The sequence below is a fragment of the Alosa sapidissima genome, chromosome 13 (assembly GCF_018492685.1).
Source record: "Alosa sapidissima isolate fAloSap1 chromosome 13, fAloSap1.pri, whole genome shotgun sequence".
Taxonomy (NCBI): domain Eukaryota; kingdom Metazoa; phylum Chordata; class Actinopteri; order Clupeiformes; family Clupeidae; genus Alosa; species Alosa sapidissima.
The window spans coordinates 16,997,199-17,023,256 of NC_055969.1; the positions used below are offsets into that span (position 1 = coordinate 16,997,199).

Below are 26,058 nucleotides of genomic sequence, written 5' to 3' on the forward strand. Positions count from 1 at the left end.
GAAATTTTCACCAGACATTAGTATTAGATAATCCACCCATATAAAAAAAATCCAAACATTAAAGTCCATAGGTAGAGTTATGTGCAATAAAGTGGAATGACACAGGAAAAAAGTATTGAACACGCCTGCTGAAATTTCTTAAATACTTTGTGGAAAAGCCTTTATTCGTAATGACAGCTTTAAGGCATTTCCTGTATGATTAAACTAATCAGTCACAGTATTCTGGTGTGAGTTTGGCCCATTCTTTTAAACAGATAGTCATTTAATATTGAAGATTTCTGGGGTCCCTGTTGTGAATCCTGATCTTTAGTTAACTTCCAAAACTGTTCAATTGAATTAAAGTCAGGGCCTTGATTTCCTTTCTCTGAAACTAATTGAGAGTTTCCTTTGCTGAATGGTTTGGATCATTGTCCTGCTGGAAGGTCTAGCCATGTCTCATCCTCATCATCCTGGTGGATGTAAAGATTCTTCCGGAACAAAATGACTCCATTCATCATTCCTTCAACTGTATGTCTGCTAGTACCATGAGATGAAAAACAGCCCACACCATGATGCCACCACCTCCAAACCTCACTGTTGGTAGGGTATTTTTAGGGTGATGCACAGTGCCATTTCTCCTCCAAATATGGTGTGTAGTATGACATCCGAAAAGTTAAAATTTTAACCAGAATACATTCTCTCAGTATTTCATAGGATTGTTCAAATGTTGTGTAGCAAACTTTCAACGAGCTTTGACATGTTTTTCTTCAGCAATAGAGTCATGCGGGATGAGCGTGCATAGAGGCCATGGCGGTGGAGTGCATTACCTATGATTTTCTCTGTAACAATTGTGCCTGTTGCCTCCAAATCTTTCTGGAGCTTTCTCAGAGTGGTCCTTGGCTCTTAGGCTACTCTTCTGACTATCCTTCTGACTTCCTGGTCAGAAATCTTGCAAGGAGATCCTGTGCATGGTCAGTTGATGATGTAGTGATGTTCCTTCCACTTGCAAATAATGGCTCCAATACTGCTTGCTGGATGATTCTGAAGTTTTGAAGTGCATCTGTAACCAGTTCCATTAATATGTTTTGCAACAATAAGGTTGCAAAGATCTTGGAAGAGCTCTTTGCTTTTACCCATCATGAAATGTTTCTTGTGTGACACCTTGCTAACAAAAACCTTTTTATAGCCCACCAGTATGTACTAACCCAGCTTATATCAATGTGTACAGATAGGAGGGATAATTTCTCTAACTACTTATAGATTCCAGTTTGTTCCTTGCCATTCTTTGCGTTTGTGTACTGCTTTTTCTTAGCGTGTTCAATACTTTTTCCCTGTGCCATTCCACTTTTTTACTCATAACACTACTTTTAGACATTAATGTTTGGATTTTTATATATGTGTGGATTACCTAAGTTAATACTAATGTCCGGTGAAAATTTTATGCGAATAGCCTCACTGGAAGAATAAATGTTGACGTGTTCAATACTTATTTTCCCCGCTGTATGTGTCCTCACTCTACAGTCGTTCAACACACCTCTACTTGAGGGGGTCAAGGAAGACGACTGAAGGCATATAGCAGGGGGAATTCTTTCAGGCACTTTATCTTGTATGTCACTAAATACAGTATATCAGATTTTAATCATATTTAATCTCAATATTTGGTGATGTGAGCACTGGTACTGTTCTCACAAATCTGGATTTGGATGTAGGAATGGTGTCAGAGAATGTTGCCCATAGCAGCATGGTTCAGATTACGTAGCATTGATCTGAACTGGAAGATAAACTGGGCGACTGCACTGGTAGCTGCTCTGAAAGTGATGTGCATTCAAAAAAAACAAAAAAGAAACAAAGAAATTAAGACTGACCTAAAATTATAAAGCTTTTATCCAGAAGGATCAGTGTTAAGTACTATTTATTTTTTTCTTCTCAAAACAGAATCCAGCAATTGAATAAATTGCTAAATTCCTAGCCCTGGTCAGAGGGGGTGTCGAACAGCTCTCTGTTCCGTTGTGCAACACGCAACCTTCACCACTGCAGCACAAATGCTTTTTCGTATGCCTGATGCATGACCAAAGAGTCGTTGATCATGCTGACAATTTAATGCAAAAATTACACAACTACATGGCACTGCCATGTAAATTAAAGTCCATATTTTTTAAGCACTTGGGCATAGCCAAAGGCTAAATCATACTCATATTGAAAATAGCAGCTGCAATAGTGCTGGACCAAACGAAATCAACATGGTATCTGATACCATATGGGCTGCATTTTCCAAAAGCAATATTGTGCACGCTCACAAAGATAGTGTTTGAAATTAGTCTCTGCATTTCAAGACAGTTGTAGCACAGCAAAACATTTGGGGAAGTGTAAAGTGATTTTGTTCATATCGACTTTTTGGTCAGTTGCATCAAAATGAAGACTCCTTGAACAGCATGGTCAGTAGAGAGGTCTTTGTAACAATACAGTGTTAAAGTGATTTAAAATTCTACATTACAGCCCTATTCAAAAGGACTGCTGGTAAAGGACCCCATTTGGCAAATAGGGCTGAAAGTGGAACGTTAAAAGTGTTCTTCGATTGGGACAGGTAGTGAAGCTATTGATAGTAGTATGTGTAGCCTTGGATGTGTGAGGTCATTTGTGGAAGCAGATCTGTCCGAGCAGTGATCTCGCAGGTAGTGGTGTGTGTGATTGCCAGTGGTGGCCGGAGGTGTGATGTGAACTTTGACCTCATCTCCAGCAGCGAACGCGTGTGGCAACTTAAGGTGAGCTCACTGGTGGTGGTGGGTACGGTCGTCGGGTCGCTTGATGTGGATCCGCCGGATCCTCTCGATGCGCTCCCGCTCCTCGTCCTCGTCCAGGTGGTGCGATCGCCCAGCGGCGCCACCTGTGGCTTCCAACAGGGCGTTGTCAGGACCGCGGCCATCTTGTGACTCGTAGAGAAGGATGTTCAGGGTCTCCTCATAGATTCGGGCTTCAGGGAACTCAACCTAAGGAGACAAGTAAAAAGCTTTAATACTGAACACTCCATTACAAGGAAAAAATATTGCATCATTACAGCCAAATTAAATAAATGGTACAGTTGTCTTCAGAGTGCCCTATTATGTCTGTCACCATCATATATAAGTCTTTTGATAATAGTACATCACAAGCATTAGAGCGAGATGATTGTGGGTCATAACCTGCACTACCACACTAGCGTTTCTGGTACAACTTCACTTCCCTGGAAATATCAGTTTGCCCTGCATCTCTTTCAGTCTGCAAAATCCCACATTGATGGTCTAAATAAGTAATATTTCATAGAAAAGCAGAAAAAAGGCCTCAGTTTGAACAATTCTCCATGAGCTTTCTCCTACCTTAGTTTGCTTCTTCTCAGTGGCGTAGACAATGGATGTGCAGCACACTTCTGCAATCTTGCGTCCCTGGCCATAAAAAGACCAGCAGCAGATCTCATCTCCAATCACATCTTTGATGAAAAGGACTCGGCCATTGAACCGCAGTGACAGCTTGTCAAATAACTCTATGTTCTTCAGCAAGTTGTCATCTGAGTTGCTAAAGACAACAGAGAGGTTTTTTACTGTTGAGGTCTATAAACACAATGGTTCGTTCTTAAACATAACTATACAGTCTTAAAAACAATACTCTTTTCCCTTACCTGGTGTAGGAATATTTATTGTTGCTTCTGTTGTACAGGAGTTTGACAGTGGGCTGAAGTAGAAAATAAAAATAAAAAGATTGTTTAAAACAAAAGCCCTTTCCACGTAACAAATAATGTATTGATAAAACTGAGTAAAAATGTATTACTGGTTTCATAACAATACTAGTTTAATAACAAACCCAATGAGTCAATCTTACCTTGTTAGCAGTGGTTATTAGTCTCTGTTCTTCCTTGGAAGAGGTCACTAGGGGGACTTTGCAGAATGGCTCATATGTGTCTTTGTTCTAAGAATGACAGTATTGCGCTCATGATATGCTCAAACAACTGTATATAATACAGTAAAGCTAAACAAATGAACACCTCACACCACCAAAGCAAAGGTTAAGTTACATAACTGACAACACTCAATATGTAGGGCAACCTTCATATACAAAGACAAGGGTCTTCACATCAGGTGACGTACACCGGCTATGCATTCACTGTATTGGAAATTCAGTGAATGCACCTGCACTTGATTGCACACATTGTGTGTGTGTGTGTGTGTGTGTGTGTGTGTGTGTGTGTGTTTAAACCATACCTGTAGAGCAGCGAGACACTCATCCGCCAGACCCTGGACCAGGTAGTACTTGGCCTCGGCTAGCAACTCCTCAGTCTCCCTGCGACTGTCGGGCAGCGGGACGGCCCCGTCTCTGAGGTAGTTCAGGATGGTGCCAAAGTGCTTCCCACAGCGGTCAATTAGGATCCAGCCTGGAGGGAGGGGAAAGAACTCAGTGTCAGTCAACAACTTGAGGATGGAGAGAGAACTCACTGTCTGGCAACACGTTCAACACAGTCAGTCAGTCAGTGAACAACTACTGTGTTCAAAGAGTGCCAACTAGTGTGTTGAGCTAGACATTTTCCAGCTAGGGAAATAGCTAAGGATGAACATGCAACTATCCATTCTAATAATTCAGAACTGCGATAGGCCTACTTGTGATGATACACACGTCGATATATGATGGGAAGAGATGACATTCCACTTAGCTTTTAGGGGTGTAAGAAAATATTACATACATTTTTTGACCATCACAATAATATGTGTGTGTTGAGCAGGTTTTAATTACCTTCACTGTCTGTAAGGACTTCCATCCTTCCACTGAACATGGCTTTAAGCATGGTGTCTTGTTTGGTTAAGGTCTGCATGGTGGTGTAGTACAGGGCGCCACCCACGTTCAGTTTCACATACTTGGAACCTGGACAGGAACCCTTGAAGGAGGTGGTGCGGGTGGTGGCCGCTGGCACTGCTGTGCTGACCGCACTCACTCCCGACATCTCTTCCTGTGAGAAAACGTAGAAGACTAAGCGCCACAATTTGACACCTTTCGTTTTCACTAGCTGCCCAGGCTACCAGGCTATGCATGTTCGGCTCTAAACAGCTCTTGAAACAACCTCACGACAGGACAAACAATATTAGCAGAAGAGGCCAGCAAACCTCCTTTCAACTGGGATAACTCGCTAATTTTAGCTCAGGCACGCTTCTTGCCAGAAACAAACATTGTGACCACTGAAATAACTTTACACAGTTTCACAATGGCAGCTTGAAAACCACTGGCAGATTCAGCACAGGTTTGCCTCAAAACACTAGGCTACAGGAAACCTGTTGAACTTACCATGGCTAACTTAGGCTACGGCGCACCTACAGTAATGCCATTTCAAATGTAATCTGACTTGTGTTAAACCTGAGTAACAAACTTCGGGCAAAAGGAAAATAATGTATCCCCTAATGACTTGATTTACTAGGAATAATATTTAGCTGCCGATCGTGAAAGTTTGTCTGAGTTACCTACGAACACTTAGCATAACGAGCTAAGCCCGACAAGTTGACCAATAAAAAAAGTAGTTACATGCTTTTTAAAAATAGTTCAGGGCCATTAAATGATTAACTTAATGCGAATAGTCCGTCAGTTGGACTGAATTATCGATATTGCAGAATGACCAATAAAGTACAATCGCAAAAGACCTTACCATAGAATCCCTGGACAATCCGTCCGTCCCAGTCAGTCAGCCAAGGGAAGCAACTTTGCTGAGGAAAACAATTGTGTCACTCCTCCCTTCCCGTTTCCGGTTCAGCGTGACGTTATCTTAAAGGAATTTCTAATGTAATTTCTACACGATTTCTACTTTCTCAAAACTATCTATTCAATTTCCATAGCCCAGTCACATGTGTAAGCCTACATTGCATCAACAATTTATCTTCTTCGACCAAGGTAGGCTAGGCTACGTTTCCTTAATTATGGAACCTCCAAAGGCCTAGGCCTATCAACCAATTTCTGCACTGTTTTAACTTACGATCAATACATAATAAACAGGATCCAGGCTTTTCTTCTTTGAAAATTTAAGTCAACAGGTGGATATATCTTTCCTCACTCGGATAGTCTGTGCCCAAAAGCAGATCAAACTGGGCTTGGCTGCTAAGTTATTTGAGCCCTTAGCTCAGATCTGCACTGAGGTTCCAAATTCTTCATCATTGGTTTCCAAAGTCATTTGCAAAGGCTTAGCACCAGAACTCATTTGTCATGGAGCCTTAATGCAAATCTGAGTTTTAGACAGAGAGAAAACTTCAGAAAGTAACACAGGGTAGGCCTATTTGATCCAACATCATTCACTAAATTAGCACAACTTTCCAGCCAGGTAGATTAGATTAGATTAGAAGATTCAACTTTATTGTCATTGTGCAGAGTACAAGTACAAAGACAACGAAATGCAGTTTGCGTCTAACCACTAACCAGAAGTGCAAAAAGCAGATAAGTGCAATGTGATCTACTAAGTATAGACAGGTGGTGCATAGACAGGTCAAGAAATACAGTGCAGTGTAGACAGTAGTGTATTGGTTTACAGAAGGTGGTTATAAATTAAATATAAATATGTGCAGTGTATTAGCAGTTACCTTATAAGAGCAGAATAAATATGGCTATGTAATATGAACAATGTATGAACAACACATATGTGCAATGTCTGCCTCCTTGTTGTCCCTGTCAAGGTTTCCATGGTCATGGACACCTCAACAGGCACAGGCGAGGAGGCATCGGGTGGGAGCGGGGCAGGGGAGAGGAGTAGGGGGTGGGGGGTTGGAGGCTTAGTTGGTTGGTTGTCACCGGGATGCAGAGCTAGGGTTCAGTAGGGTGACAGTTTCAGGAAAGAAGCTTCCTCTGAACCTACCGGTTCGGGTGCGGAAAGATCTGACTAATTAGTAAAATCACTGGTTGTAAGTGCACAGGTAGAAGCAATGGCAGGACATTTTCTTTCTCAGAATTTAGGTATATAAAAAGGCTGCATCATGGGGCCAATCAAGGGGTAGGCCTACTACTGCACAATGCACATCCACATCAAGGTTTCACAAAGATAAAATAAGCTAACCTTACATAAATTTTAGGTTTCTGGCGAACAGTTGCTGCAAATTTGTGGCAAGGTCATAGCCAGGCTATTTGTTTAAATCACCTACAAGTTTGCTGCAAATCTGCCGCAAACATTTAATTTTTGTAAGGGACGTTGTAGAGCTCCCATATGCTATATCACATCACACCACCAGAAATATGGAACATAGATGCAGATTTGGGATGGGAGGGTTTGAAAATGCATACTGCCAGAAGTACCTACAACCTTGAGCATGGCCTGCTTGATTGAGCATGGCCTCCTTGAGCATGGCCTCACCCCTCTGAACAAATTGTCTTGAATGCTATTGTTTGACTGTGATTACTCATGCATTTTGGTACATTTTGGTGACCATGTGTTCTCAACCATTGCTATGTTTGCTATTATCGTTGCACCCTCCTAGCCTCTCCCCCACACAAGCAAAACAGCATTACAAGCAAGAGGCAAAACTAACTAAGACATAACCAATTCTGGCACGGTTTTAAAAATGTTTAACTTATTTTGAAACAGCCAATCTATATATTTATATTCTCTATTATTATAGTATTATGTCTAGTTAAAAGCCTTTTCACACACATGTTGTATTTTATGTCCTTGTTGTGTTTATCATTATCTAAAGACGTGTGGGTTGCGGTCTTTTTTTAATTTGAGCCACCAGCAAAAAACATAGACTGTATATATATATATATATATATACAGTCTATGGTAAAAACAATAGCTCCCACTTAGGAATTCTGAAAGAGCAAGAGATGGATCAAGCTCATAGGATCTGTGTTATCAGAGAGACCTTTGCCATTATTGCACTATACACAACAGAGATTAAATATTTTACTTTAACTTGATTGGATTGGAGAGCACCTCATGAGGGACATGAGACTTTGAGCCTTGAGTAAGTGGACTCACCAGAGGAGTTTGCAGCACCAGAGGAGTTTGCAGTTTGCAGCAGAGGTTTCTAAGGATATTCTGCATCTTAATGGGGAAAATACTCCACTATGGTTTTACAGTAGTATGTCTGTTTGCATATTTTTATGGAATAACTGGTAAGTGGACATAAAATAAGTATGTGAAACTAACCATTTCAGCATTGGTTAAGCTATTTAGTTAAACACTAGAAGTAAAACACTATAACTTTGTCAATGAGAGATTTCATTTAATTGTTTGAAAATCTTTAATATTTTTGATGCCTTTCTAATAATTTTCTTCCAAACAGGTCAAACATGTGAAGGAAAGTGTGGCCAAAAACTGGACATATGTTCCTGCCATGTTACGTGTATTTCCTTAGAAAACTGCTGTGACAACTTTAAGGAGTTCTGTGTTGACATTTCTCCATACTCTGGATCTATATTTGGTGGAATAGATGTTGTGGTCCTCAATGCAACTTTCAATCAAAGTTCCAGTGTAACCTGTCGGTAAGAGTTAATTATTGCTCATACTTACTTACTTACTTACTAACTGCCAGTTTTGCCTCCTGGCAAATAGGGCAGCAACAAAGGTTCTCCACTCTGGTCGATTCTGGGCTGTTTTCTGGACACCTTCCCATGTCAGGCTCATAGACTTCATTTCCTCTTCTACTGTGCGCCGCCAGGTGTTCTTGGGTCGTCATCTCTTTCTTCTTCCTTCAGGTGTACAGCGAAGGGCTATTCTTGCTCTCTTCTCAGAACATACCTGTTGTGCCTTTCCTTGTACTAAGGCATAATGCCTTCTTAGACCTGCAGAGCTTGGTTTTTATAATTAGTTCCAGGCTTTGTAAATCTGTTTGGCATCTTTATCCTTTAGGTTTAATGAAGAGATTGTGACTGAGGGCTATGTGGATGCAGAGAGTCGTGGCCACTGCATAACGCCTCTTCTCTACGAGACAGGATGGATTCCCTTTGAGATCTCCACTGATGGCACAACATACAACCGTCAGGGATCCTGGCTCTCAGGTTTGTTGGTTTCTGAATGTTTCAGTAAGCAATTTTGCGTATTTTGAATGTTTTTTTAACTTGAGAGTGACATGTAGGACTAGTATCACACAGAGAAATCACAATGTAATCATATGCTAACCATCATCCTAGTCTTGTATATTCCATTATTCTGAAAAGGCTGAATATCTTGATATACACTGTGATTACAGAGTTGTTTCAACATTATCATATTTTTACCGCCTTAGTTCATCCAGGGAAACTGAACCCACGCTTCAAGGTGACGCTGGTGAATTCTTCCCACTGGCAGTACTACGGCACGCCCAACGTGGGAGGAGCCCTTCGCATGACGTGGAACACCTCGTTGGTCAGGGCTGAGAATGTCAATATAGAACTGTGGGGCTACAGGGAGGAAGGTTAGACAACTTTCTGTCTTATTCACATTACAAAATATGTATATCTATCCATCCAGGTTGCTTTATTAGGTGGTATAATGAGGTGAGGACTCCTATTTTAAGGGTAAATGATAATAAAACAATGCATTTGTAATACTATTTAAACATTCCAGTCCTGACATTACAGTCAGTTAGACTAAAATCAGTTTTTTATAGGAGAGCCTTATTCAGCATCCTGGACAGCTGAATGGAAGTACCTATATTCTCTGGCCAGAGGACACCCCAACAATGGCACCTTCAGCTTTGTTCCCAGTGTGGCAGAGGCGCCCTTCTTAACCTGGGAGCTGGGGTGCCTGCGGGTCAGCCCTAGCTCTTACACTGACGGAAAACGGTACGCAGTCTGTGAAGCCCATGACGAGTCACACTTTACTAGCCTGGCTAGCGCCACCACTTCTCAATGAGACGTGGTCTGGGAACCAAACATTCATTTTCTCGTATTTGAAAAAAATGCCCAGATCCGTTTATTGGGTGCCACGGATGTCTATCAAATGCGTCTGTGCATAGCTCATCATCGTCTTGCTTTCCCCCCTGTTCTGTGATTGGTTCCCTATCTGAGGCAAAAATTAGGGCGGTAGTTTCCAGGCTGCCTTAGCAGCGTGAATCAAATCGCGCGCAAGGCAGCATGGGAACACCCAGGCTAACACTTTACTTGGATAGTGGTCGAACTATCCAAGTAAAGTGCCATCCAAGTTCCTGTACAACAGTGCAAACAACTTACATGCACACCTTGCAATGAATGTCACACTGGGAAAAATATTCCTAATTTAGGATTTATCATAACCAGTACATGACCTAACATTTTAACCATATTTTGACCAGTTTTGTTTTTGATACATTGAGACATTCTGTAAGCAACCTGGCTTCTGTGGGCATGAAACAAAGTAACAGCTAAAATGAAGACACTTTTTTTACTGTTCAATATCACAATAATAACAATATCATCTACAATCATACAATATAAGAAGGATGACAAATGCGTACTGTATCTTGTTTTAGTGATGTTCATGCCGTCTGGAGTGAAGACCATGCCCTGGCATGGCACCTGGAGGAGAAGTTCAGAGAAGACTCTGCAGCGTGGGCATTGGATAAGTGCCAGAAGTGGGACCTGCTGGAGAAAAGCTGGCCCAATTTCCTGGAGGAGACCATCGACTGTCCATGTACTCTGGCCCAAGCAAGAGCAGACACTGGCAGGTTTCATGTAAGTAGGCTAGGCCAGATAAAGGGCCAGCAATCACATCCTCATACTACTATGCTGATAGCCCAAAATTGTCAAATTAGTCTCTGATGAAATGTTGAAAGACAGACAGATTTCATCCTTAAAGACAAATTGCAGTGCCAGTACACTCTATAAGTTCTATCAAATCGTCTTATCAATATATCTCTTTCAAAACCAACCAAGCAATTGTAGGCATGTTAACTGCCATGATATCACTGATTATTAACTATGTATGTCATCATCTTCTACAGACTGACTATGGATGTGACATAGAGAAGGGCAGTGTTTGCACATATCATCCAGGCAGTGTCCACTGTGTAAGGGCAATACAAGCCAGGTAAGGTTAGAAAAATGAAAAAGTGGACAAGAAAGTTTTAGAATAACTTTATACCTCTCTTGAAAATTCAGTATATTCCTTTGTACCACTTTGACAGTTTAAGTAGATGATTTGTAGGTGAGAAATGTTTCAGACATCTGAGGCACTGACAAGGGTCATATGTTTAAAAGAACGTTAATCTCGCATGGCAATTCAGTTTAAACATGCCCATGTGTTTCATTATAATAGCCTACATCAGGGCGAGTCAAAATGGTGAATTGTTTGTAGATCATTTATAGGGTTGAAATAGACAGCAAGAGAATATGTTGACATTATTTATGGAGATGCCATGCCACCACATACTTCACACTCTGCCCTGACACCACAATATCATGCAAAGGATGCCTCTGCACACTCTAGGGGTGGATCCTTTGAGAGCAGTGATGTAGTGCATTTGGCCAATGCTCCAGCTTCATGTCAGTGACTTAACTGCTACATGCCAAAGTTGTCAGCCAAATTTACCACTCTCTCACATATGCTAGACAGTGGCTCTACATGGATTATATGTGGTCCTCATAGCATTACTAATTAAATGCATAACTGAGTGTAATGTGTCTGCCAGGGAAATCATGTTATGTCTGCCAAAAAAATAATACCAAGGACACTGATGATTTCTAATAAGCAAATGTTGCCAAGGTGTTGGAGGCGGTGGTGTTTAATTCCTGGTGGCCGTGTTGCAGTTTTACAATCCCTGGCATAAGTTTTGTGGATTTAAACCCCTTGGCATGTATTCGACTGTGCTAAATCAGTGGCATAACTTCTGTGTTGCTAAATCGCCTCATGTTGCTCCCACTGCATAACTTACAGCCCAAAATACGCAGCTGGACAGCAGTGTTGCTATGATAGCACGGGGGCCCAAGTCCTGACGTCGGATTCCATCGGGGGAAGCACCCCAGACAGGGGGCACGACTGGGGATCCCCCCCATTCCGGAAACCTCCCAGAATTCCCGGAGCCTCCCACTGGGTTTACGACGTCCTCAGCTTTTACTACTGCTGCCTGTGGTCGGACAACTGCCACTACTATTTCACGCACAGGCCCTCCAGTGACTGCAGGACATACCAGCCCCCGAAAGCAGGTTAGATTACATAATCTCAAACAGTGGGTGGTGCACAGACAGATGGATGACAACCATCCACCCATGATCCGAGAACAGAGGGAATCACAGTATGGATGGGAATGGGAACAAAATGAATGACAGCAGTGCTATTAACTTGATTTCTCATTATGCCAGAAGCATCGTTAAGGTGTCCACACAGACAACTTGTAATATTTTTTTGTAACTGGTAATAACTTTTACAGAAAACATTAACGCAAATAATTAACTGGTGGAAGTTTCATGGTGATATCTAGTAGTTAAAAAGTTCACCATATTCACCTTAACTGTGTGGAATTAATTTTGTTGAGCCCATGAAGTCGCATGCAAAATAAAGTTGGTGATTGCCCTGTAATACTGATTGTCTCTAATAATTAATAGTTAATAATACGTCTCATCCTTTCTGTGGTCTCTTAGGTGCAGTGTTTGGAGATCCCCACCTAATCACGTTTGATGGCACAAGATACACCTTCAATGGAAAGGGGGAGTATTCATTAGTCATTTCCAATGCAAAGCATTTTGTCATTCAGGGAAGAACAGAACAGCTGACCGACCAACAGAGTGGTAAGTCTGGCATAATAATTGATGTGGTGGAAGCGCGACATTCACTGTTCTCATTAAGCGGGTCAGGGCCTTAACCCTAACCCTAGACACATCTCCCACCACATTTTCCATTTTCTCGAAGAAAAAAAAAACACTCTAGTTTACATTTATTTATGCGGTACAGTTTTGAATATTTTTAGTCATACAATATTGTCAATATGTGTTATAGTGTTGTCATTGTCCAGACCCAAAACTGAACTGTTCTCTCTTTTACACACTACATACTCATGATTTCAAAAAGCTATTCATGTGCTCTTTTTGCCAACAAATTACCGGTATGTCATAACAAATCAAGTCATCATAACAAAAAGTCATAACAAATTATGATTATACTCAGGGTCAGGAACATTGGTCAATGCCACAAAGCTGTCATCTGTTGCCATGAAAGAAGGGGAGTCTGATGTCATCGAGGTGCGACTTGACCCGCTGAAAGACAGTCTGCAGGTCCTCCAGAACCAAATGCCCCTCTCCTTCACAGAACAAACCTGGATGGACCTCAAGGGTGAGATCAGTAGCCAGTGACTGACTGTGGACAAATACATTCAAATACATTTGAAAAATTATTTTGTTATTGTATTCACATGCACAAACTACATGTTGTTTCTTTGACACAGTTCAGAACATTTCAGATACTGCTTGTGTGATACTTTAGATGTTGTCTAAAGCATATGTATTAGATTAGATTATTGTCATTGTGCAGAGTACAAGTACAGAGACAATGAAATGCAGTTAGTGTCTAACCAGAAGTGCAAAAAAGCAGAAAAGTGCAATGTGATCAGTATAGACCGTGGTCAGCTCAACAGGCGAGGAGAGGCGTTGATGTTTGGGGGGTGGGGGGGCGTTAGTAGGTTGGTTGTCACCGAGGTGCAGAGTAGTGTTCAGTAGACAGCGGCAGGGAAGAAGCTTCCTCTGAACCTGCTGGTTTGTGTGCAGAAAGAACTGTAACGCCTCCCGGAGGGAAGTGGGGTGAACAGTCTGTGATTTGGGTGAGAACAGACTTTGATGATGCTGCGCACATCAATAAGCATTGCTTGCCCTGGATGGTCTGTATAGGTTACGTTACCATTTATGTAGTAGATGCTATTATCCATGTGGGAGTGTTTGATGTAGGCCTTGTGTACAGTAGTATCGTGTTGTAGTACTGTAGTGTAGTTATATTGTTGTAACAGTACAATGAGCTATAGCAGTGGTTCTCAAAGTGTGGGGCAGGCCCCACTAGTGGGGAAGAGAGACATGACAGGTGGGGCGCGATGAACAGGAGGAAATTATTTTTTTGTGCTTTAATGATCTTTATCTTTAATGATCATAGATTTACCACACACAAACATAGAAGTCATAAACAGACCGACATATGAACTAAAATAAACAGGCCGAGACAGGAAGTGTAACGTGGAACCAAAATGCGAAAAAAAAATACTTTATTTTTCCAGGTTGATCAGGGGTCATGTGGGGCTTGAAAATTCCCCACCTCCAAAGTGGAGAATGACAGAAAAAGTTTGAGAACCACTGAGCTATGTGTTCTATTGATAAGTTATTGATATGTCATCACTCCACTACTGACCTTGTTGACACTAACACCAGGCTTGCCCAGCTGTAGATACACCAGCTGTTATGGTAAAAGCCAAAGGCATCAAGTGTCTCTGATCAAACGATAACAATACAATGATAAGGATTACTGGAGGAGTGTTATTGTTTATCAGCAGATTCAGAGATAAAAGATGAAGCTCATAAAGGTGCATGGGACAGCCAGCAGTTGTCTGGTGTAACATTAAGGCTGTCACACACGGCCGGCAATGCTATTCTGTAATTCTGTTAGTCGCTTTACTACACACACTACTGGCGACGCAATCACCCGTCGATTCAGTGGAGATATTGTACACTGACCAGACAGTCTATGACGTATCAAAATCGCCCTGATAGAAAGGGGCCGATTAGAGCAATATATAGCATATAGATATACTACTTATACAATACATGAATTTGAGTCCAATTTGAAATATCTGTAACAGTAAAGGTTTAACAAAGCTCTTTTCCTCCACAGGTGTCTTTGTATTCTCCCCGATACCTCACAATGTGACTGTCATGTTCCCGTCTGGGGCGGGAGTGGAGATGCGGAGAAGGGAAGGGACTATGGCAGCCACAGTTTTACTCCCCAAGGAGTTCACAAACTCAACCCAAGGGCTGCTCGGAAAGATGAACAATGATCCAAAGGATGATCTAGTGTCCAGTACTGGTGAAACTGTGGCAGACGCAAGCAGTCCAGAGCAAGTGTACAGCTTTGGAGCAAGCTGTAAGTTACCGACGGTTGATTTGTGTTCCCGCAATATAAATGGGAAATATTTATTAATCATACCCTTGAACATACTTCCAGTTTTGTTCACATTTCACATGGCAAATATTTCATTCATAAGGTAACCATATGATCCACAAAATGCAATCAAAATGTAGTCAGATTTTCACTCTTGGTGAGAACTGAGACACTGAGATATAAAAGTTGATTTTGTTTATACACATCTGAGAAAGAGTTTGAATAGGTACATGCTCACGTTGGTGACTGCATAGCACTGACACATCTCACACTTGTCAGCTCAGGGTAATATTTTACCCTGAATAACACAGTCATTGCGGTCATCATTATGTTATGTAGTTGCTATTTAACGGCCCATGTGCGAAAGCTGTGGCGCTTAAAGGTGCACATGTGGCCTTGGGCAGTTCAGTGACTCTGCTTATCTGTCATCCACTTGATTTTTATCAGCTCTTCCTTGCCACGTTGACATGCTGCATGAACTGACAAAAGCTTTGTAACACTTGTATTTTGGCATTAGTGTTGTGATGAACCTTTGCTTTTGTCTTGAAGTTGGCTAACCAGTTTCCTGTTCGTTGACATTGCTGTCAACAAGCACCTGAAGATGATTGCTTCAGTTGTACCATCAGGACTACAATGCAATTCTATATCTTTGACCCTGGTTTTGCTCTCCTTGTCATCCTCAATGAGAAATGTTTAGTCATGTTTAGTTTAGTATTGGAAATCAGGAAACTGTATTTTTAATCAGTGAACTTGGTCTAGGACAGGGTTTTGTACAATGGTATAAAAAATTAGAATATATTGCTTTGTGGCCTAAATGATAATGAACAGACTCCAGACTTCTGGAACATGGTAAGATTACTGTGACACCTGATTATGTGATAATGTCCTCCCCAGGGGCGATCCTAAATGAGTCATCCCTCTTTACCTATGACTCAAAGTACCTGCTGGACTCATACCTGTTTGTTCCCAAGCACGATTCGAATTTCTCTCCGACATTCACCATCCCTGACAATCCAGATGACCCGTTACTGAACGAGGCCTCTAAGCTGTGCGCTGGTGACGGCGCTGAGTTCTGCAGATATGACACGCTGGTGACACGCAGTATTCAAGTGGGAAATGCCACCCGTGTCTCCTTCAGTAGTCATGCCACTATAGCTGAGGACCTTAAGACAGGTAGCACTGACCTTTTCAGAGGGAGCTGTGTTGAAGACGGTCAAATGTTAAATTAATATGACCATTATGTTAGATTGTACATATACTCTATACTATAAATATTCTATTGTACTCCATCTACCAATCAGTGTATTCAGGTTACAAGGTTCAGGGCCCTAATTTTAATGACTGGCAAATGGCAAAGTGTCTCATGTATGAACTAAAGCTATTGTGTGGCGTGCGTGTGGAAGTATTGAGCTGTCCCACCGAAGTTTGTGTTTAGCATCTTGAGGCAGCTCATGCTATTAAATTAGCAAATAGATTATTAAATTAGCTTTAGTTAGACCTTAGACTTTGCCCGACATTTAAATTAGGGCCCTCAGTCTACCAATCACCAGTTAATTTGGTGTAGCTATTACTATTTCTTTAAAGTTTACAATGCCTTAAATTTTTGTGGTTTCCACAGTGATCTCCTGTGGCTGGATTGCTCCACCAAGTAATGGTACGAAGGAAGGCACAACATATCTACAGGGATTCACAGTGAAGTTCTCTTGCAATAGCGGCTATGTCCTGCAGGGGTCAAAAGAGCGCACGTGTCAAAGCAATGGACAGTGGTCAGGGGAGCTCACAGAGTGCACGGGTAAGCTCTTGACATGATGTGTGCAGCAGCTCACGCATACTCAAGCAGTCAGAGACAGACCAAGTTTTCAAATACGTAAAAATATACATTATTTAGGTTTTGAGTGTATATAAATGTTATCAGTGTCAATTTGATGATTGTAATAAAGTTTGTTTTTCAACATGTAAGAATCTTGTTGTGGGGCTATTATTTGAGCTTCATTAGATAGGCCTGAAGTCAGTGGAACAAAGATAACCTATTGTCACTCTTGAGCTTTGGATCAGTAAATGCATTGATTGGGTCACCTGTGAAGAGTTTGATATGAAAGTCTATAAAGGCATAAAACCAACCTGACCATAATAAGAATATTATCACTAGCTTAAGAGGTCAGTGGATTAGGTAATACATAGATAATACATGTTTTTCTGATCTTCCTTTTATGTATAACAAACTACCCTCTGAATAAGCACAGACTATAGTTTAGTTTAATGTCAAGCAATCTATACAGAAATCCAACTGCTCTTTTCATTGATGAAATCTTCTGTCCATCTCAGACACCATCTCAGTTGCAGACAACACCCTCGGCATTGTTCTTGGCTCTGTCATTGGCGCTCTTGCCCTTATAACCATATTGACCACAATAATTCTCCATAACAGGAAACACAAGAGGTACATTTTCTATTATTATTATCATTTCTATGTCTTGAAAAACTATTCTAAGATAAGATAAGAAAAGATAAGATGTACTTTATTGGCACACAACAATGTTGGTGGTAATTTAATGTTACAGAAAGAGGTAACTAAATCCAATAAGGGAGAGAAGAAAGAAAATAATAAACAATAGCAATTTAATAAATAAATAAATAAATAAATAGTTCATATCAGTTTTGTAGTGTTCAGGAGTGGCAAATTAAAAAAGCATACAATGAGAGCCATTTACAGTTAAGGAAATGGTACAAACCCCTTTCTCCAACCATTTATTTCCAGAGCAACACAAAAACAAGATGAAGATCCATCTCTCTGAACCCAGTATAAGCATGATGTACCGCACGATGACACTGACATTCCAGATCATAACTGCCTTTGATACGTTTCAAATGTGTGTGTATCAGATCAGAATCTGACCAAACACAGTATACTTTCTGGATATACATCAGAGCCAATTATTTCTTTTTTTATTTTACATTCCTAATGTTCATAATAGACACGACTTTGTTGTATAGAGTATGAAAAGCAATGTGAATATGTGAGAAAACTAATTAATAGATTTTTGGTATTTTTGTCTTTTCCGTCCTTTGGTATTTTTGTCTTCTGCAAATAATTGCATTAAAACCATCTGATCCGAATACATCTGAGACCAGTAAATGCACTGGTAAAGAATAAAAAAGTATGGCCTACGGTAAATGATATGATAAATAAAGCTATTTTTATGCATCAAAAAGGAAGCCATTTAGCTCAAGTGTTACTGTACGTTTGTCCACTGAAATGTTTACTCGTTTGTTTTTGTTTTTGCAGCTGTGCTCCCTGGTTTTGATTCTCAGCCCTTGGCCAGATCAAGTGTAGCAAGAATGAATGTCCCCTGGTTTTGTAAGCATTGGTCGTTCCTACTGGCTCAGTTGGCGAGGAGGGTGGCCTGCCTTTGTGTGGCATGATATATGCCTCACTTTGATTTATGTTGTTGTCGGACATGGCTGAATCAAAAGCTAAGCAGGTCTGGGTAAACACGTTTTCCTATGAAACACAACACATGTAGAACTAAAATATACATTCGTAATATTTTAGATATTATAGAACAACTTAAAACAAATACATACAGTATGTAATGAAAAGGCATCAATAAGTTTAAAAGACATACCAGACAATATTTTTTTGGCTGCATCTGGGCACATCAGTCGGCTTTCCATCTTAACATCTTAAGTGCAGATGATAATGTATTTCTTCCACAAAAGAGCTGCAAACGCAATAGATGTTACATTCTACATTTGGTGGAGCACTAAGGGCATATTGTTTTCGCACAAAGACCAATAGGTCAGTCTTTCCAGAGAGCAATAGACATTCTGTTCCAAAACCCCACACCCACCCCACCACGATTACAGTACAACCACCCCACCAATGCCAAGGGGTGGTTGCCATGGCGAGACAAAGAGCACTAGGATGTGACAGGACTGCAGAGGTCATCAACAAACAACACTGTCGCTACTGTGACTGCAGTCACCCACCAACTATTTGACATTTCCCCTTTAAGACTATTAATATAAATAATTAGTGTCATTTTGCCTGGGTAACAGTGAAGTGAAAGCTCTGCCTGGGCTATAAGGCAATTGTCAGCTAATAATTCTTTTCCGCTTAATAAGCTGTGGTATGAATCGAGGAGCTCTTATAAAGGCTGTGCAGGCTGTCTTGCAGTTGCATGAAGCTTTCATGAGTTGAAATATTTTCTGGGCATGTCTCTGGTGATGTGGCTTTTGTAAAGAAAAACTACCACATTGTGCAGGCTCTCTCAGACAGTCATTCTATTTCAAGTCAAGACACGGAAAAAAACCAACCAACTCACCAAGTTGAGCCATGGATGACCAAAACAAGATGATGCCGCGTCCTCTTTTTCTGCGCGGGGACCCATTCCACGACTGGACGATGCCGAGCCGTCTCTTCAACAGAGACCTTGAGTTTCCACCTTTCCTGGACGAGAGGGATCTAAACTGGCTGGAGTGGGCGCAGAAGAGGCTAGCGGCGACCTCCTGGCCTGGGTACAGACACGCTCCTGTCATATCTCCTCCAGGATCGCACCCGAGCACCAGGGCTCAGTCACAAGTAACTGAGGGAACCTCAGAACTGGTCATTGGCCAAGGGACCTGGAGAGTGTCTCTGGACATCAATCAGTTTACCCCTGAGGACATCACAGTCAGGACGAAGGATGGCTACCTAGAAATAACAGGTACTGAAGATATTTTCATGGCATGGTGGTCTAAAAGCCATGGGTAATATTCTACTTTGTGGAGCTTTTTTATTTACTTTTCTGTCGCATAATGATATGAATATATCCCTGATGTTGAAGGTAAACATGAGGAGAGGCAAGACGCACATGGGCTGGTCTCACGGAGCTTCAATAGGAAATACAGGTAAGTGTTGATCGAACCAGCTCTCTTCGTAATGACTGAATTTAATCTGTGTGATCATTGTATTGATTTATGACATTTATGTTCTAAATATTGTGTGTGTAACAATTAATCCGTATTTTGGACAAGCTGATTAAGCATTAAGTCAGCAGATATGGTTTGATATGTACAGTAGAACAAGCAAGTGTGTGTGTGTGTGTGTGTGACTGTGTGTGTGTGTGTTTCTCACAACAGACTGCAAAACAGACCCATGCACATCAAACAAGGATTTAATTATCATGTGTTATGTAAGGAACATTCTGTTGAATGACTGATTGCACTGTATTTTTTAATTTGCCATATGTCATCATATGCCATCTCTGGTATGTATTGTCAGACTGCCAGCTGAAGTGGACACAGAGAACATTGTCTGCTCCGTGTCACCAGGGGGTGTGCTCTCCGTAGAAGCACCACTGCCAGCCTCTGGCACCAGACATGTAGAAGAAATTGTCATCCCTATTCAGATGCTGCAGCAGTAGATCACAGTCCTGCCTACACTCTTCATTTTCTATGACTCTCTCCCCCTCTGACTCTCTTTCTACACACACACACACACAGCCTATCACACTTATGACACATAAAGCTTTATATGTGTAGTATAATGAATAAATGCTTTGAATATCTCATTTTGAAGATCTCATATATTTTACAACAATAACTTTATTACAGCTACAACAGCGCAAGCATTGAGTGATGTATGTGAGATTCTGTAGATTGTATTGCAATTTCTACAAGTGAGCACTTATAAAGACTTACAGCTATTCAAACATTCTCCACAGATTAGTATTTGGAATTCGGTTTAGCCAGACAATGGAAGTATTTAGAGGACATGAACCTCACAGTGACCAAATCCTTCATTCTGAAGGACAAAGAAAACATAAGACTGACTGCCTAAAATAGGGTATTTTCTCATGGAAATCAAAATAACCATCACTGATTAACAAAGTGAACTGCACCAGGGGTCATTAAGGGGTCAGTGAAAGACAGCTGACCAAGCTGATCTCACAGAAAATCAACATCAAAGCTTAGACTCTGAAGCAAAGGCCTGTGTGACTAAAGGTTGTCAGATTCTCCACAAAAAAAACACCTTTCACTTGCTGAGGGGGAAAACAGCTGTTGGTCTACTCATGGATTTCGAGAGAAAGAGTGAAAGAAATAAAGTGAAAAGGAGAGTGAAAGAGTAAGAAAAAGGGAGAGTATGTGAGAGAATTCGCACAAAACATTTCTCTCAGGTCCAGTAGGGGGCGGTAGACAACAACCAAACAAACCAGACAAGAAAAAAAAAAAGAGTAAGTGAGAGAATGAGCAGAAAGCATTTCTCTCAGGTCCATAGGGGGCAGTAGACAACCACAAATGAAACCAGACAAGAAAAAGAGAGAGGATGAGCAGAAAACATTTCTCTCACCTCCTGTGTGGGGAGATAGACAACCATGAATCGAGCCAGAAAAGGCAGCATGAAATCACTTGCTCTCACTTGTATTCAACCAGGAAGAGGTTCTTTCTGTGTCAATCACAAATGAAGTTATTTCAAATCACTAAAAGTGCATGGCCATTAGTTAAAACTGCATATGAATTTTACTAAATTACAAAGTAACAGAAATGTTTTGATCCGTTTAATTAATTTATTCTCTGTAGATACTGCTATTTTCCTTTGGTACACAGATCATAAATACATCTATTACTGAAATCTTTATGGGCCTCCCATAGTTTTATGTGTTTGCTCTTAAACCTGGCCTGTGAATTATGCTGAAGTCTGAATTTTTAATTTTCTGCCTGCAGGGGGCACTGTGGCTCCACAGACTAGTGTGTGTAGGGAGTCAGCCCCTTTGTACAGAAACAGATGTATATTTAGAGTTCTCACCTCACCTCCCCCCAGCTTCTCATGACACCTAGTACCCCACTCTAGTATTTCAAGTAACCCACCACCAGTGTCAACATCAGTGTCAACCTCAATAAGGAGTGATTATATAATTGATGAAGATATTATTATATTGTATGACACCCTATATAATACATTTATTGCATTTCTAACTGACAAAAAGAGATTGTTGTGCTAAAAAACAATAAAGACGCGTGGTTCCGGCATCCAGGATGCAATGTGATATTGTGAGAATTTTATTGTGTCAGACTTGGCAGTGGTGCGGCAGCAGCAAAGCGCCATTCTTGACAGCTGCAACAAAAACAGATGGCTTGACCTGGCCCTCTTCCCAGCAGCAGGCCTCATAAACAGAGAGGATGAGCAGAAAACATTTTTCTCATGTACTGTGGGGGGAGATAGACAAACATGAATAGAGAACACAAAGGCAGCATGCAATCACTTGTATTCAACCAGGAAGAGGTTCTTTCCGCGTCAGTCACAAATAAAGTTATTTCATATCACTAAAAGTGCATGGCCAATAGTTAAAACTACATGAATTTTACTAAATTACAAAGTAACAGAAATGTTATGATCCGTTTAATTAATTTATTTTGTGTAGACACTGCTATTTTCCTTCAGCACACAGATCATAAATACATCTATTACTGAAATCTTTATGGGCCTCCCATAGTTTTATGAGTTTGCCCTTAAAACGGGCATGTGAACTATGCTGAAGTCTGAATTTCTAATTTTCTACCTGCAGGGGGCACTGTGGCTCCACAGACTAGTGTGTGTAGGGAGTCAGCCCCTTTGCACAGAAACAGATGTATATTTAGAGTTCTCACCTCACCTAGCCCCAGCTTCTCATGACACCTAGCACCCCACTCTAGTATTTCAAGTAACCCACCACCAGTGTCAACATCAGCGTCAACCTCAATAAGGAGTGATTATATAATTGCTGGATGGATGTTATTATCATGCATACTGTATACAATCAATTTATTGCATTTCTAACTGACAAAAAGAGATTGTTGTAGTTAAAAAAAATAAAGACGCGTGGTTTCGGCATCCAGGATGCAATGTGATATTGTGAGAATTTTCTGTGTCAGGCTTGGCGGTGGTGCGGCAGCAGCAAAGCGCCATTCTTGACAGCTGCAACAAAAACAGATGGCTTGATCTGGCTACCCTCTTCCCAGTAGTAGGCCTTACAAACAGTTCCCAAATAAATCACTACATTGTGCATGCACAGGTATGCAGAAGGTTTATCCAATTAAAGGATAAATGTGGCCATCAAGATCACCAAGACCCCCAAGGGGCCGAAAATAAAACATTCTTCCACGATTTTGGTAATAATAGCACACACAAAGATTGGACTACACATGCACAAAGTGTCCTGTACCGTGCTAAATGTGGCCCAAGCCATATACAGAAGTGTGACCATACTTTCCCCTCAGCTCCAAATGCTTATAACATATGCTGTTCAGTGGCAACCATCTTTATATTCTAAGAAATGTTACCTTTGAAAGGGGTGTGTTTTTGCAGCAAATAGGATTTTATAGAAATTAATTCAGGTCAAATAAACCAGTGTGCTTTTCAGTGAGGTAAATAAATTAACAGTAAAATTACATGAATACATGAATAAAAGGAAAGAGTTACTGAGTAACTCTCTATGTGTGTAAAATGAATAAAAACTAAAAACTAAAAGAAAGCATGGCTAAGCAATAACAACTTAAATTTCTAATGCAGGGGAGTCAAACATAAGGCCCGGGGGCCAGATCAGGTTTCATATGCCCCCCCCCCCCCCCCCCCCCCCCCAGATGTTTTGGGTAGAAAGGGAAAACTAGAAAAAAATATATTCACATCCAGTTGTCTTCAACAATGTGTTATTATATCAATGATATGATACATTGATTAAACCTAGCACTACAACCCATTCTCAGGAAGGAAGAGGCAGAAAAACTAACATGGAAGTAGGGCATTTCAAGAGAGAAAGAGCAGCATATGACAGCAGTACATTATTGTGTACTTGTTTGGTCATAAGTGATATAATTAAACAACACTCTGATACCCATGCAGAAAAATTATAATGACCATGACAATGACAGCCCTCATTCCAACAAATCCGGCCCAAATATGAGTTTGACACCCCTGGTCTAATGGGTAGTTTCACAATCAGGGTAAGTGCTTTGTTTTATAAGGGTACAAATTAAAACTTCTTGAAACATCATTATTCATGTTTTGTTTGTTTGTTTATTTAATGATTAATTTAATGACAACTGGTCACTGTTCATTTTTAGATATATGTCCAATGCTTCCAATGCTATAGGTGTGTTGGAATGGACATCTGGTAAAAGAATGATCCTGATAGTGATATACAGTACTAACAGGATCAGGCCTTTCCCTTCAGTAACATAGTACGCAGGGTATGGACAACAACTCATCTGGGGTGTCATTTTCCTTGTACACACTGATCATTTGCTAAAATAGATTTACCAAAAGCAGCACTAGGATTTGTAAACAGTATGTATGACAATGCTTTAATCCTTACAATTTATCAATTTCAATCCAATTAATCCATACATTTTTTTTTTTTACAATTTCAGAGATGAACAAAGGTTGAAATGCAACATGTCATGTATTGATCCCATGTTTCATTAAGTCAAAGAAAATATTCTATAATTTATCCATGCTAATACAAAGCTTATGATGTAAAATGTTAAATGTTCTATCTTTGAGATCCATGTCATGTTCCAAGTTAAATTTGGGATTTTGTTTAGTATTTTCTAGATCTTCTGTCACATGTAACTAGCTGTACTGCCTAAATGCCAATTATTCTGCAGAATTCAGTCAATGTTGAGGATTTTAAATGGTTAATCCTGTTGCAAAAAATCTAAGAGGGTGTCACTTTAGCCTCATACATTTGACCACAGATGAACTGACTCAAGTTTCAGGGAAGAGATGCTTCTCCTTATTCAATTTGCGCAAGCAGTTTCAAACTTCTAAAGTGGCCGTCCTGGATTTAGGCACTGGGACGTTCCCAAAGAGGCCATGCAGTGACTTTCCCAACTGCGGATGATGAGATTTCCTGCGCAATGTTCCCTGGCTGAGATCACTTGACAAATGCCGAGGCACATCTGATGTCAAGAAGATGTCAAGCTGTAGACAAGTTTCCACGGCCAGTGAAACTCAAGACTAGCCGCACTTCATGGCCATGTTTGAGACTGTCTAAAATAGTGCGAGATCCCCCATCCATGGGGGGGCTGCCCAGTGGCACTGGGTAGCGTGTGCTGCTGAAATAGTCAACTCAAGATTAACGGCGCCTGGCGATCCTACTCTAATAACCTTGTCAGCGGAATATCAATTCATCACCGTTAAACCAGAGGAGATATGTAACGGGAGCAGGCCTGGCTTATATCATGCGAGACAAGGGTTTAAGTCTACTATTTTCAAACGTGACAGGGGTTCGGGTTTGCTCTCACTGTGCACTGAAGAAAATGTGGACTTAAATCAAATGAAATGCCAGCTGAACAAATGAATGGCTCCTCACAACACTTCTTAAAGGCTTTAAGCTACTGTTTGAGTGATGCTGCACAAATGTGTGGCTGGGAAATGTGTTTATAACCTTTTAACGAAATAACATAACAACAATCCACAACAAACTTTTAGAAATGCAACAAAATACACAGGAGTTTTCAAAAACAAAACTATTTATCTAGCATGATTTCATTATAGTTGAGAGGTATTTCTTAGTTGTTTACAGTTGTTTTTTTTAATTCATTGCTTGTATGGATGCCTGGAGATGTCATTTTATTTAGAACTGTTGAATGCACATCTCCAAGGTAGGCCTTTTGCTGTGACGTTATGCTCTGCCACCGTCCGCCACTAGGAGGCACCCTTTCACTAGGATGTCCCTTTCCTTTGAGGTCAGTGGGAGAGAGCTGAAAGCAACACTAAGCTAAAATAGCCCTTCCCAAGCAGGGATGGATTACTGAATGGGCCTACTGGGCCCCAAGCCTCTGCATGAAGTCGCTTCTATGTTCTCCACCCCAGATGTCTGAATGGGGCCCCTCAATTAAATACCAGGTTACGCTATGTGTGAAAATCTGTTGATGGTTATGTCATATTTCTGCCAATCTGTCCATTTCTTGACAAAATGTGCCAAAAGTTATCATTTAAGGGGTTAACCCCCAACCCCCAATTTTTAGGCTACGTTCACACAGCAAGTCTTAATGCTCAATTCGGATTTTTTGCGCATACGATTCTTTGTTTGGCT

General features: G+C 40.8%; 3 protein-coding genes across 4 annotated transcripts; 2 read left to right on the forward strand and 1 right to left on the reverse strand.

The window, feature by feature from the left end:
* Positions 1–1,874: 1,874 nt before the first annotated feature.
* Positions 1,875–5,739, reverse strand: LOC121680903 (BTB/POZ domain-containing adapter for CUL3-mediated RhoA degradation protein 3-like). The gene is made up of 7 exons (XM_042060500.1): positions 5,639–5,739; positions 4,738–4,951; positions 4,212–4,381; positions 3,832–3,918; positions 3,632–3,684; positions 3,333–3,528; positions 1,875–2,966 (listed from the first exon to the last, which is right to left on the reverse strand). Exons 1-7 carry the CDS (start codon positions 5,639–5,641, stop codon positions 2,748–2,750), a joined length of 942 nt encoding a protein of 313 aa, XP_041916434.1. The 5' UTR covers positions 5,642–5,739; the 3' UTR covers positions 1,875–2,747.
* Positions 5,740–7,944: 2,205 nt separating this feature from the next.
* On the forward strand, positions 7,945–18,132 carry LOC121680877 (sushi domain-containing protein 2-like). The gene is made up of 15 exons (XM_042060451.1): positions 7,945–8,085; positions 8,256–8,454; positions 8,822–8,970; positions 9,198–9,365; positions 9,561–9,735; positions 10,401–10,602; positions 10,872–10,957; positions 11,804–12,072; positions 12,508–12,654; positions 13,031–13,195; positions 14,735–14,983; positions 15,896–16,174; positions 16,620–16,793; positions 17,327–17,441; positions 17,760–18,132. Exons 1-15 carry the CDS (start codon positions 8,019–8,021, stop codon positions 17,794–17,796), a joined length of 2,481 nt encoding a protein of 826 aa, XP_041916385.1. The 5' UTR covers positions 7,945–8,018; the 3' UTR covers positions 17,797–18,132.
* An 80-nt stretch (positions 18,133–18,212) lies between these two features.
* LOC121680925 (heat shock protein beta-1-like) lies at positions 18,213–20,550 on the forward strand. 2 transcript variants are annotated; one of them, XM_042060526.1, is made up of 4 exons: positions 18,213–19,707; positions 19,828–19,891; positions 20,123–20,175; positions 20,265–20,550. In XM_042060526.1, the coding sequence occupies exons 1-4, from the start codon at positions 19,338–19,340 to the stop codon at positions 20,330–20,332; spliced, it is 555 nt and encodes a 184-aa protein (XP_041916460.1). In that variant the 5' UTR covers positions 18,213–19,337; the 3' UTR covers positions 20,333–20,550. The 2 variants fall into 2 exon arrangements, with proteins under 2 accessions (XP_041916460.1, XP_041916459.1); XM_042060525.1 differs by lacking the exon at positions 20,123–20,175.
* Positions 20,551–26,058: the final 5,508 nt, after the last annotated feature.

What these genes read in the sequence shown, in the direction of transcription:
- LOC121680877 (XM_042060451.1), top strand. Translation starts at nt 8,019, where the DNA reads ATGGGGAAAATACTCCACTATGGTTTTACAGTAGTATGTCTGTTTGCA. An exon ending in TCAGGGATCCTGGCTCTCAG is followed by an intron (nt 8,971 to 9,197) that starts GTTTGTTGGTTT and finishes TTACCGCCTTAG; the next exon opens with TTCATCCAGGGAAACTGAAC. An exon ending in CAGACACTGGCAGGTTTCAT is followed by an intron (nt 10,603 to 10,871) that starts GTAAGTAGGCTA and finishes CATCTTCTACAG; the next exon opens with ACTGACTATGGATGTGACAT.
- LOC121680903 (XM_042060500.1), bottom strand. An exon ending in AATAAATATTCCTACACCAG is followed by an intron (nt 3,529 to 3,631) that starts GTAAGGGAAAAG and finishes TGTTGTCTTTAG; the next exon opens with CAACTCAGATGACAACTTGC. An exon ending in CTGAGAAGAAGCAAACTAAG is followed by an intron (nt 2,967 to 3,332) that starts GTAGGAGAAAGC and finishes TTGTCTCCTTAG; the next exon opens with GTTGAGTTCCCTGAAGCCCG.
- LOC121680925 (XM_042060525.1), top strand. Translation starts at nt 19,338, where the DNA reads ATGGATGACCAAAACAAGATGATGCCGCGTCCTCTTTTTCTGCGCGGG. An exon ending in TGGCTACCTAGAAATAACAG is followed by an intron (nt 19,708 to 19,827) that starts GTACTGAAGATA and finishes CTGATGTTGAAG; the next exon opens with GTAAACATGAGGAGAGGCAA. An exon ending in AGCTTCAATAGGAAATACAG is followed by an intron (nt 19,892 to 20,264) that starts GTAAGTGTTGAT and finishes ATGTATTGTCAG; the next exon opens with ACTGCCAGCTGAAGTGGACA.